Below are 13,155 nucleotides of genomic sequence, written 5' to 3'. Positions count from 1 at the left end.
AGCAAATACCCAATTATGTATGTACAGCAACTGAAATTTTAGAAGTTGGGAATAGAAGTCATAAGAGTGGGCTTTTGTTTTTTATTCACAATTTTCTTTTGAAAAAAATTTTAATTGTGCTAGAATACACGTGATATAAAATTTACCATCTTAATCATTTTTAAGTGTATAGTTCAGTGATATTAAGAACATTCACATTTTTGTGCAACAATCACCACCATTTGTCTCCAGAACATTTTCATCTTATAAAACTGAATCTCTGTACCCGTTAGACACTGACTTTCCATTCCCCTCTCTAGCCAACCCCTAGCAATCAACATTCCACTTTTTGTCTCTGTGAATTTTACCTCTCTACGTGCCTCATTAAGTATTTGTCTTTTTGATTATTTCACATGAAGTTTATCTATGTTGTAGCATGTTAGAATTCCTTTTTAACGCTGAATAATAGTCATTGTATGTTTATGCCACTTTTGTTTATCTGTTCATCTGTCAATGGACACTGGGGTTGCTTCTACCTTTTGGCTATTGTGAATAATGCTGCTATGAACATGGGTGTGCAAATATCTCTTTGAGACCCTACTTCCAATTCTTTGAGGTATATACCCAGAAATGGAATTGTTGGATTATGTAGTAATTCTGTTTCTGCTTTTTTGAGAAACTACAACAGCTATACTCTTATATTCTCACCAAAAAGTGTATAAGAGTTCCAATATCTTCCCATCCTTGCCAACACTTAAAAAATAAAAGCCATTGTAAGAGTGGATTTATTTTTAATGTTTGGTTAAAAATAAACTTTAAGAACTTTCCCTTGGTGTCCCTGCTTTATCAGGGACATTTGTTTTGTATATATTTTGCATGCATTTTGCATATATTTGTTTGGTTTATTTTCTAATAAAGACAACAACCCATTGTTCATGATTGATAACACTACATAGTGCAATACAGTAAATATGTTAGAATTAAATTTTCCTGATGAAGCTAAACACCACACATTGAACCTAAAAATGTATATAGACTAGGAAGAAGGGGAGAAAGCAGACATCTATTTGGCATCTACTGTGTGTTAGGAATTTTGTATACGTGATGGCATTTAACCTTCATCACAAGCCTACTGAAATGTATTCATACTGTCATTTTACAGAGGTGAAAGTAGAAACTCAGAGACAGTAAGTGATTTATTAAGGTCAGATAGAGAGGGTTGGAGATGTGCCCAAACTCATGTCTATCTGATGCTAGAACCTGCGCTTTTCTCATTATCTCTTGCTGTTCGTTGAGTATGAAACACCTCATTTGTCCTATCCATTTGTGAAGTACTTTCAATACAGTATCCCATGCATTCATTGCAACAATCCTTGAATGGTTATAATCAGTGTTATTCAGATCCACTTTTTATAAATGGAGAAAATTGTAATTCAATGCTTGTTCAAGCTTATAAAATAAGTTAACACAGAACTGGGGCTTGAACCCAAATCCTTTCATTTTATATCCAGAGAACATCACACTTTACTATGTTCCCTTTTACTGTCCAGGGCAATTTATGTAGGGAAGTTATATAATCTCATTAAGCCAAAGTTAGAGGTTCCATTTATAGACACTGTTTTGAGGAAATCTCATGGGGTATACAGTACTTTCTAATTTATATTTGATCAGTTTGGCAAAAGGCATGATATCTACCATTCCCTTCCTTTTTCACTACGTAGATCAAACAGTAATATTCATTATAATTCAGGAAGTCATTCTTCAAATCCTGATTGGAAGTCTACTGTGTGCAGACACTGTGCTTAGGGCTGGAAACCCAGAGATAAATAAATGAGACACTGTCCTTGTCTCCAAGAGGCTCACAATATAGCAGGAAACAATAAAACACAAAACAATAGTAACACACGATGTAACAGAAAAACCTTTTCAGAAGAGGAGGTGACTAATGATCTATACCTTAGGAATGGGCAGGATTTCACTTAGAAGAGAAAAAGTTAAATAGTGGTTTATTCTTTGTGGGACCACAAAGAAACCATCCAACTTTAATTGCCTGAAGGAAATATTCTGACACACCTCGGTTTTGTTTGCTGAAGTTTTGCCCATGTGGCTTGACTGAATTGATCAAAAATATAGATAATTTGGATTTGTATGATTTGGGGTCATCAATATGGGCAGTTGATGGATGAACATTCTGATTGCCTTGTAGGTGATCTGGTCAAGTCTCTGAGAACGTAAAGTAATTATAAGGACCACATCCCATTTTAGTCATTCTGATCGTCATTATTGCTGGTTTGAATCGGTTGGGTGGTAATAGAGATAGATAGCTCCATGTGTATCTTTATTTCACAGGGAGAAAGAGGCCCGCAAGGTCCTCCTGGACTCCGAGGTGAGGAAGGATGCCCTGGGATGAGAGGACCTAAGGTAAGTGTCACCTCGAGTTGTGGAATTCTCTCCCTATCTCTCTGTTTTATCCCTTGAGTTTGAGGAAAACCTTAATTCTTCAACATAGCTCTGGCATCTTGGCTCCTTCTCAGATGGACCGTTTCCCAGAAGGAGAGCCTGAGAAAAGGAATCAAGTGCAAATAATTTACTGGAAGGCAATCTCAGTAAACACTAGTAGGGAGTAGAAAAGTTAGACAGGTGGCCTAAAAAGTGTGTGTTATCAATTCAATATCCACCATGGGCAGACAGAGCTTAATCCTGCTGAGGAACCCTGGCAGCCAGTGTTATCCCATTAAGGAGTGAGGGAGCTGGGGTATTCATACACCAAATCCTCTCAGGCATTAGGTGAGGGCCGCTCCCATGGGTCATTAATTCCCCAGCACTTCTGGCCTGTCCTGCATGTGGGCAGGCTCTGGTACCACAAAAAAGCCTCAGGAAAAGAGTTACAGTGCTGGCAGTTGGAAGGTGGGCTTGACAACACTGAAAATTTAAAGGCTAAAGGGATAATGGGTGGGGCACCCTTGTGGTTGCATTAAATGTCTCTTAACCTTCCGCATTTAGAGAATCTCCTTTAATACGGCCAGAAAAGATTTTCTATAACCTCAGAGTCTTAGAGAGTTTTTTTCCTGACCACAGTGACCATATTCTGTGTATTTTAACAAATTTTTCTTTCATTTAATAGATCTTCTTGTTCTTAGAAGCCCACTCATGCTTGTTATCCAGTGGATTTTCATTTTCGTTTGAAAAATATGACTTACAATAGGTCACTGCTGTTTCTTGTTCACCCCTACGATGTGAAGAGTTACAAGGCGCAATTTTTCTCCAAGCCACAAGCAAAAGGGAGTGGTAGTAATCAGAGTACTGTGACGTCCATTACAGTTGCTTGAGAAGAAATCTTCATTTTGATCTAATAATTGTGTTTTCTTGAAATCAGAGAACATATGGTTTCCTAAGTGAAACAATGGTTTAAAAGTCTCATTTAAGCTCAATTCTTTTTATTTCTTCCCAACTTTAGGGAGAAAGAGGATTTTCAGGAGAGAAGGTAGGTAACCTTATTCACTCTTCCTAAACTGGAGAGCAGTTTCTTTTAGAAACTTTAAAATACTGAGTCCAATCACTTTTCCTTTGCTTGAGGGAGGTGGGGCTTAAAAGTTTTAGAGGAAGAAATATGTCAGATGGTATCAACAGCTAAACTGTCATGCTAATGAATGGCTATTTCAGGCTTAAGGTAGGGATATATGTTATCATTTGAAGGCTTGCTAATGCTAAAATAATAAAGCCACCATATTTATCACATAATGGTCTGGAAGAGTTTGTCCTGAATTCAAGGTGTGGTTGGGAGGGTCTGGTCATGGTGATATCAAATGGGAGAGAAATGCTAGGACAGGGTTGGTGAGAAAGGAGTTGGCACAATAAAAGAATAACTTTACATTCAGATTCAGAAGCAAAGTATCCATTTTCTCATTCATTTATTCAAAAAAATATTTATTAGGTACCCACTCTGTTCCCCACATTATCCTAGGCAGTGGTTGCAAAACGATGAACAAGAGAGACAAGGGCTGATAAAGCTTCTTTACTCGTTTCTCCTGGTACCACTGATTCACCCCATATGGCCTGGGGCAAATTTATCATATAATTTTAGTTTGAGAATTTGGCATGTTATTTTCATGCACTAGCTTGGCTGTGCTTTGGTTAAAAAATAATAAAAAAAAATGCCTGGAACTTTATTTCCTCATGTGGACAGTAAAAGTACATCAACTATTCCACACATGTGAAATGCATTGTATTTTGCTTGCAAATATCTGAACTTTTTTTCAAAAGATACTTTAAAATAAATATTTTAACTCTCATTTTGAGGTTGTTGGACAAACAAAGGGCTCATAATTTGAAAGTGATGACCTATTTGATGAGATGTCACCATGCAGCTGCCGGTTTTTACTCTTATCATCTAGTAGCCGAGGTTTTCATTTCTTATGGAGCTTTTTTGTTGTAAGTCTCACAAATGTACATGTATGCATACACTCCCATTTCATTTCTCCTTAATCTGAGATCACCCAAATTTCCCTTATGCAGATTAATTCAGGCATATTTGCCAGTTTTCTTAAAGAAAAACTGGTCAAAAACAAAAGGACCACCTTTAACATTACGGATAACCAGTGGGAAATGTTTCACTTAGTCTTGTGAAAGAGTTACTTGTTTCCAGTGCAAAACTTTAAAAGCAAGTCTTTCTATTCATTCAAAATTCGAGTTTCATTTTTTTCTTATCTTTTTCTTTGGCCCCTAAAGCTGCTGGGAAAGACAGTATATAAGACTAATGACTACTTCAGAAAGAAAATAAGCATTGTTTTTTAATCATGGAATACAGTATGTAAATGTTGCTTTGGGAGGTCTAGATTCTTCTAACTGAAAAAGTAATATTAGCAAGGAAATTAACATCAAAGCAATAATCATGTATCTGGTCTTCTTGTCTCTAACATTCTCATCTTCCTTTGCTCTGCAGGGGAACTCTGGTGAGAGAGGTATTGATGGCTTGGATGGAGAACAGGTACAGAAAGTTTCTCATTCTATGTTTCTCTCCTCTACTAGCTTGGCATTTATGCTCTCTATTTATACTTTTCATAATTAGTCTAGAAATTTTAACATGCGTGCTCAATAGTCTAAACTTAATATTTGGCCTTATCCTCAAAATACAAGGAGTCTAGAAACGTAACCTTAATGAGCTGCCTCCCATATTACATATTATTGTCCAGTATTTTATTTCCATTCTTTTTTTGTTAAATTCTTCTGATTAGACACTATTATTATTTTATCAGTCAATGCTTATCTAGCTTTATTTACCCTTATATTTATTCCTATCATTGTTGACTTCTAAAGAACACAAAACGGTCATGTTTCTTTTGCCTAAGGTAGAACTTTTAGAATTTACTTTAATGAAGTTCATAAACTCCCTTGGTTTTTGTTTCTCTGAAGATCTCTTTATTTTAAACTTTTTCTTGAGAAATAGTTCTTGGGTAAACAATTATTTTCTTTCAGCACTTTTAAAATGTTATTTTGTAATGTTCTGGCTTCTACTGTCTTCTGTATTTCATTATTGCCATTAAGTTATCCATCAAACTAATTGTTGTTCTTTGGTCAGCAATCTTAGAAGCAATATCAGGCCGCTTTAAAATTTCCCATTCTTTCTATGTAGTTTTCTGCAGTTTCTTTCTTTCTTTTTTTTTTTTTAACTTTAGGTATAACTTTTTTTCATTTTTTTCTTTTTAATTACACTTGACATTCAATATTATTTTATATTAGTTTCAGGTGTACAGCATAGTGGTTAGACATTTATATAATTTGTGAAGTAATCCCCCCAATAAATCTAGTACCCACCTGGCACCATACATTGTTATTACAATGTAATTGGCTATGTTTCCTATGCTGTACTTTACATCCCCTTGACTATTTTGTAGCTACCAATCTGTACTTCTTAATCCCTTCACAGTTTTCTGCAGTTTCAATATGATGTGTCCAGGTGTGGATTTCTTTTTATTTATCCTGCTTGGGACTTGTTAGGCTCTTGAATCTAAGCATTTGTGCATTCTATAATTTTTTGAAAGTCCTTAGCAAATTGTCATTTTAAAATTTTTCTTTTTCATTTTCTCTATTATCTCTTTATAATGTCTAATAAGAAATTTTTGAGACCTTCTTATTCTAACCTCAGTGTCTCTTAACTTTTCTTTCAGATTTCCTTTTGCTTTGTCTTTCTGTGCTGCATTCTGAATAATTTCTTCAGTTTCTATTTCACTAATCCTTATGCCACCTGTGTTTAATATATCATTTCACCTGTCAATTAGATCTTTAATTTCAATTATTCTAATTTTCACTGCAAGAAGTTCTATTTGATTCTTTCTCAAATCCACTTGGTCTTTTTTTTATAATTGCTTTTACTTTTACTCATTTTTTTTTTTACTTATTTAAATATATCAAATATACTTATTTTATATTCTGTGTATGATAATTCTAATCTCTATCATCATCGCTAGTCTGATTTTGTTGTCTGTTATTTCTGTTGGCTCCCCATCGTGGTGTTTCCCTATGTGTGGTGTGATATTTTGATTTAAACTTATTTTTGATTGAACTGTCTCTATGAGAAGTCATTAAGGTCTGAGTTGAAGGTTGTTTGCTTCTGCCACGTAATTGGTGGCACTACCTCCTAGGACCACTTTAGTATAGATGATCAAGTTGTGATTTTTCACACCACACTGAATGATAATTTTTAGGACCACCAATGGCTATTACTTCTGTGGAGTCCTGCTTTCTCTTTATTCTAAACTCTGAGGATTTTTTTTTCTCTATCAGCTCATTAATGTAGATAAAATATTTTAAAATTTATTTGTAATTTTAAATTGTTTTTTCAAAGGGAGGATTGTTCATGGCATTGAATCTGTCACATACTCAGAAATAGAATGGTAAAAAAACTTTCCACTGTTGGCTAGCATGTGAAACTATGTAAAAAAAGTTTCTGGTGTGACTAATATAACAAAGATTCTTTATATATTTATTTTTTCTTTTCTTTTTTTAGGGTAATCATGGAATCCCTGGGTCATCTGGAGAAAAAGGAAATAGGGGAAATCGGGTAAAATATGAGGATATTCTTTTCTCATATTTCTATTGCTTATACTGACCTTGATAGTTTACTTTTAAGTTTTGGGAAAAAGTCATCTAGTGGCTTAAATACTACATTGGGAGTTAAAGGGAAATAAATATTAGAAGACTGTTTGGAAGCTTTAACTTAAGGCCTGACTCTGTTGATAGTGAAATGAATAATGTAAACTAAGTTATTTAACTTTTTGTAATTCTCATTCCCTATCTCACAAGATTTCATGTCTCCCTATTGCCAATGATTCAGTCTTACATCCAAGGTCTTTTTAACCACATCCTTCACTAATGTCAGTCAAGAATTGTCCTTCCCAGGATTAAGAAATACAAATTGGCAGTTATAAAATAGTCATGGGAATGGAAAGTACAGCATATGGAATATAGTCAATATTGTAATAACTACGTATGGTGTCAGATGGGTACTAGACTTATCAGGGTGATCAAATCATAAAGTATATAAATGTCTAATAACTATGTTGTATATCTGAAATGAATAAAATTTTGTATGTCAACTGTAATTGAAAAATAAGGAAAGAAGTATCCTTCCCAATCAAATTGTACTCCTTATGCATGCCTATCACTGTGTCTTGGCTTATGCTAGGTACTCCATTCTGGAATGCCTTTTCCCTGCCTCCATCTTCAGTGCTTATTTGAGTATCACTTTTTCTTCAATTTCCACTTCTCTCTTTTCTCCTCATGATGCTCTCATTGACCATGTCTGTCTGTAGTGATCTCCTTCTCTACATCCTTCCAATGTACATTATTTGTACTATCTGCTTGACAGTGACTATAGGCTGCCTCCTGCTGATAATTATATTTCTATGTAAGGAAAGGCATATGTACTCAACTGTCCCTTCCTGTGCCAATGGTAGACATTATTAACCAATTATAGAATACAGCCTGAAGGATCCATCTCAACATAGTACTATAATTAGCTTCTGTTGAATTATTGGATTAGATAAGGGGATGAAATTTATTTACTTACTATTTTTTTTTGTACTCCTCATGGAATTAGAGTAATGCATAACCTCAAGGTGTGGATTGATTTCCTGCGAAATGAAATAGGACATCTTAAGAAATGGCTCTTTATGGAGGTTTAATTTCTAATCTGCAGTTTGTGGATCAGATTTTGGAGAATGTGGAAGACACCATACTTCCCTCAAGAGTGGAGAGCCTTCAGTTTGCATTGAATCTAGTTCAATTCAGTAAATATCTGTCAAGTGTTTCCTACCTGTAGGGCATTTTGCTAGACACAAAGAAGAGTTCAGAGATAAATAAGTCATGGTTATGACCAACAGAGAGCTTATTAAGTGATGAAAGAGATAAGATTTGTACAGGAAGAACTATAATACAAGATAGGATGGATAAAGACTGCAAGAATGCTGCAAATAAAGAACGAGTGAGAGCACAGTGACTTGGAGAGGAATCTAAAACAAGGTTGTGTTTCTTCATGAGATCAATTCTCAAAATTTATTGAGCATCTATTGTAATTCAGATATGACTGTAGAATGGGGAGCAAAACAGGCATGGGTTCTGTTTCTCAGAACTGGCCTCTATGGGGAGAGAGCCATTAATGAAATAATCATGGAAGTAGACATACAATTACTGCTGAGATCAGTGCTTGAAAGAGAGATAAATGACAGTGGGATCTGATCTAGCCTGTGCAGTCAGAAAGGCTTTATCGAGGGAGTGAAGATGGGATGAAACTTAAAAGATGAGTGACAACTAGATGGTGAGGGAGGAAAGAAAGGGGCAAGAGACTAACTTTCCATTCTAAGGTCTGTGACATTTGAGCATGGTGCTGAAAGGTGGAGAGGGCTCTGGAACACCAGGGAACACAGGAAACCAAGACATTTTTCACTCAGACCTCAATGAGAGAGATACACAGGGTACTCCAGGTTAAGAAAAAGGAAAGATTTAGAGTTAGAAGAACTCAGAATGGATTCCAATTCAAGGATTCCAATTCAAGGATTCCAACAAACAAGGATTCCAATTCAACAAGAGTGGAAAGTGAGATAAAAAATATAAAGAATGGGAGGAAAGTATGGAAGAGCAACTTGGAGCCAATTTACTGTCATGTATAGGGGTTTTGTCTTTTCTGTTGCATAGTCAGGTACTGTCGAAGGTTTCTAGGCAAGGAAAACACTCAAAGCTACATGTTTGGAATATTACTCTGGAAGCTAGTGTTTGGGTCAAAAAAAGGAAGGAGTAAGAGTTCGACAAATCATAATAGGAACCACATGCCAGGGTCTGCACTCAGCATTCCAATTTATTATTCCATGTAATTCCTATACCAACTCTATGAGCTAGGTATATCTGTTTCACAAATGAGAAAATTGTCTTAGAGAAGTCAAAGAAATTTGCCTGCCTCGTAAAGTAAACAGCAGGATTGGAAATGAGAATTAACAAACTTCTTTTTACCATTATGTCAGGCCAGAAAAGAGGTAAGGATAAGTCTCAAGTTATAATGAAGAGGCTTCTTTCCGGCGCCTAGAGAACATTCCGTTCTTTGAGTGTCTGAGACCCAGATCTCAGAAAAAAGTCCCACTTCATTATTTTCAGAGTGGATGTATACCCTCCAGAACTTGGCACATAACATCATCTGAGGAAAGTTCTTGGGGTGGGGGCTGTCCCCGACTCTGTAACTCTGTGGGAACTACTACACAGGTGTGGTACCATTAAGGGCAAGTCTTAAGAGAAGCCACCATTTGCTTATCATGTCATAGTCTTACAGCAAGTTGCTTCATCTCTCTGGTTCCCTGCCTATATCAGTCAGGAACTCTGGAACCATTTTCTTCTCTTTTTTCCTGTTTTTCATAAGCTCTTGCTCTGCTTACGTCACCCACGTTCGTGATGGAGAAAGTCTTCTTATCCTTACATGTGTTTCTGTGTGGGAGCACCACGGAGGAGTGGAAAGATCAAGGAACTTGGGTGTAGGGAGACCTGGAGCCAACTTCTCTGAGCCTCAGGTCTCTCATGTAAAAAGGGGGGAATTCCTGAGTTGTGAGGGTTAAATGAGGTTGTGTACTCCGTGGGCCAAGCATAGGACACATTTCAAATAATAATCTATTCTGTGTCTCAACCTCACTTCTTTGTCAGTGAATACTTTAAAGTTTACGTAATAAATTGCTTTTTTAATTTGATTCTCATTTTTCCTTCTTAATGTTTTCTTTTCTTTAGGCAATAGGTGATTTTAAAAAGTGACACTTGTTTTTGTGTGTGTGATTTAGGGCCTGACGGGACCACCTGGACGACCTGGAGAGCATGGAGAGCCTGGGTTAAGGGGAGATCCTGTGAGTAGTGGCTGAGGGGTTTCTGCTGCTTTAATCCAGGGGCTTGTAAACAGTTTACTTGAGCACAAAGGCAGAGAACAATTAATTATTCATTCGTGAGGCATCATTCAGCCTATTTCAGTGTTGTAACAAGAGATTTGAGAGAAAACCTATCTTATAAAACGTTTGATTTTTAAGGAGTTTGGAATTATAATTGCATTGCATCATTGGGATTACTGAATAGGCCTAGACAATTAAAAGCATCCAATTTGTGCCTTTTTTTCTTAATCCTGCTTCCTAAAATTTCTTTTCTTGTCTTTCATGTCCAGCTGAGGTAAGCAATCTTTTATTTTTTTCAGGGGGATCCCGGAATTGATAGTTATGTCCAAGGCCTTAAGGGAGAAAAAGGAAGGCATGGTCCTCCGGTAAGATGGTCTCTGTTTGCTTGGGGATATTAGTATCCGTGGGAAAAGATGCTAGCAGGTGCAGAAGTCTTGGCACTCTGGTTGGATCAGCATAGAAAACCAGAGCAAACCTGTGGTACCCCATTGTCTATTCAGAGACAGGAGCTCTGAATGCGAATCCCCACTGATATCCTTGTCCACGTGTCCGTGTTTCATAGGGTTTTTTTTTCCCTTCTGTACAAATCTTATCTCCCACAACACTCATAATACATGTTACTTTACCTCTTTTGTCCTTGGTTTCTTCATATCTAAAATGAAAGCATCAGACTCAGTGATCACTGAGATCTTTCCAGTTTTAAATTCTCCAATTTTATAATGATGTCTTGATGTAAAAGACGCTCTGGGTCATTATGCGTCTGGCATGCTTTCCATCATAGCCAATGGTGACTGATGTGAATTGGGCACTAGCCATTTTTAAACATAGGATTCCTGTCTAGTTCTAAAGACTAGAAGCGTCGTGACAGAAGACATCACAAGAGGAAAGAGACTTGTTAACTTGACAGACGCTAACTTGCTGGAAGCCATTTTTAGGTTTTTATGTCTTAGACATTAAAATGCATGACTCTGAAAAGTGACTAAAATAACCCAAGTGTCTCAGTCCTCACAGCTCATCATTCCCAATTTCCAGGAATGAGGTCTGCATATTAACATATCTACAAATGTAGAGAAACCTCTGTTTGCTTTGAACTACAATTTTCATCATTTGACAAAACCTTGGGATATCAAGGTTCTCCTGCCTGGACTGTGGCTAGTTCACATCCGTTTTATGTATGTCCAGGTCCTGAATAAAATCCAGTTTGTAACAAGGTCATTATTATGTAACTGTCAAAAAAAAACTGTCACGATTTGCTGTAAGAATTTCTCATCCTGGTGTTAATGACAATTATTTTGGACAAACTTCACTGAGAGAGTTCTCTTTGGTAAGCTGAGATTAGAAAGCCCTGTGAATATCCACTCAACAATAATAACCCCCTCAGCCATGGGACTGAGCTAAGAAAACAGCAGGGTAGCAACCCTTAATTCATCTGGGCTCCAGTTTCCTCCCCTGCAAAGTGGGCAGATTAGAGAAACCATTTCAAAGTTTCCGTGAGCTAGTGGTTGTCATGGGAAGAAAGGGCATGACCTGTGTATAAATTGAGCTTTGGTTCCATGGTTTGCTCATGATTTAACAGCTGGGAAGGAACTCAGGCATCTAGATAAACAGTCTAGTGCTGTGTCCATCATAGCACCACAGCTATGGGAAGAGCCTCATGCTTACAACTTTCAGAGGATTCCATCACTGACTTTAGCTAAGGTTAATCTTGAACATCAGATCTCTGAATTGTGCGTACAAACAAAAATTGTAACCCTTTGAGGCAGTGCCACGTTGTTTTGCCTTTGTGTCCCCCTTGGCCAGCTTAAAGAAGGGTGCTCTAAGAATTTAGAAGATAGCCCTCTAGGGGGCACTCTTTCATTGGTATTAGTTCTGAGTTGACTCGAAGAGCAGATTTGACGTTGCAGTTTGGATGGAGATGTCCTGATGAAGCAATCTTTCAAACCAAAATGAGAAACTTTATTATATACTCAGTTTTGGGGAAAGAATGGAAAACCAGTCATGCTTTCACACTGGGGAGAATGAAAAACAATACAAACCTTTTTTGGAAGGCAATCTTAGGCAACATACTCATATGTAAGCAAATGCAATCGTCACACTCAAGGATTTTAATATTGATGCAAAATTATTTCCATTATACAGTCCAAATTGAGATTTCCACACTTGCCCCAACAATGTCTTTTATGGCTATTTTTATTGTTCTGGGTTCCAATCAAGGATTGTGGAGTGCATTTAATTGTCTTGCCTCTACAGTATGCTTTAATCACATCCATTGTCCAGTATTTGTTTGTTTACATGACATTGACATTCCAAACCAATTATTTTACTAAATATCCCTCAGTTAAGATTTGTCTGATTGTTTCCTCACGACTGAGGTTAAACATTTTTGGTTAACCTCAGGTTAAACATTTTTGGAAAGAGATTAAGAAATGCTGTACCCTTCTCAGTTACCAAGAGGGACACTATGTCAGCCTGTTTCATTATTGGTACATTAATTTGGTCACTTGATTAAGGTGATATTCACCAGATCGATTTATTGTGAGCATACTTCCCCCTTTCCTAATGATTAAGTAATCTGGACAATGGTACTCTGAGACTAAGTTTTTTTGTTTCCCAACAATCTTTTACCCAATGGTTTCTGCATTGGCTCAAATAATTCCTTTATTATGCTGGATTCAAAAAACTGTTTACTGCTGAAATGAGAAAATGATAAATACTTTAAGAAAGAATCTTTATTATAGATAGACCAATTGTGAGCATGCTG

At 36.6% G+C, this 13,155-nt stretch overlaps 1 protein-coding gene across 1 annotated transcript in view; it reads left to right on the top strand.

Moving 5' to 3' along the window:
• Nucleotides 1–13,155, top strand: part of LOC308507679 (collagen alpha-4(VI) chain-like) — a gene marked incomplete at its 5' end in the record, with an annotated part of 91,461 nt that overhangs the window by 33,135 nt on the left and 45,171 nt on the right. The window contains 6 exons of the mRNA XM_081072950.1: nucleotides 2,329–2,400; nucleotides 3,437–3,463; nucleotides 4,922–4,966; nucleotides 6,986–7,039; nucleotides 10,293–10,355; nucleotides 10,694–10,759. Coding sequence (XP_080929076.1) covers nucleotides 2,329–2,400; nucleotides 3,437–3,463; nucleotides 4,922–4,966; nucleotides 6,986–7,039; nucleotides 10,293–10,355; nucleotides 10,694–10,759 — 327 coding nt within the window. The remainder of the gene's footprint in view (nucleotides 1–2,328; nucleotides 2,401–3,436; nucleotides 3,464–4,921; nucleotides 4,967–6,985; nucleotides 7,040–10,292; nucleotides 10,356–10,693; nucleotides 10,760–13,155) is intronic.

Source organism: Rhinolophus hipposideros, assembly GCF_964194185.1.
Source record: "Rhinolophus hipposideros genome assembly, chromosome: 14".
NCBI classification, from domain to species: Eukaryota; Metazoa; Chordata; class Mammalia; order Chiroptera; family Rhinolophidae; genus Rhinolophus; species Rhinolophus hipposideros.
This window is presented reverse-complemented; position numbering and strand designations above follow the sequence as displayed.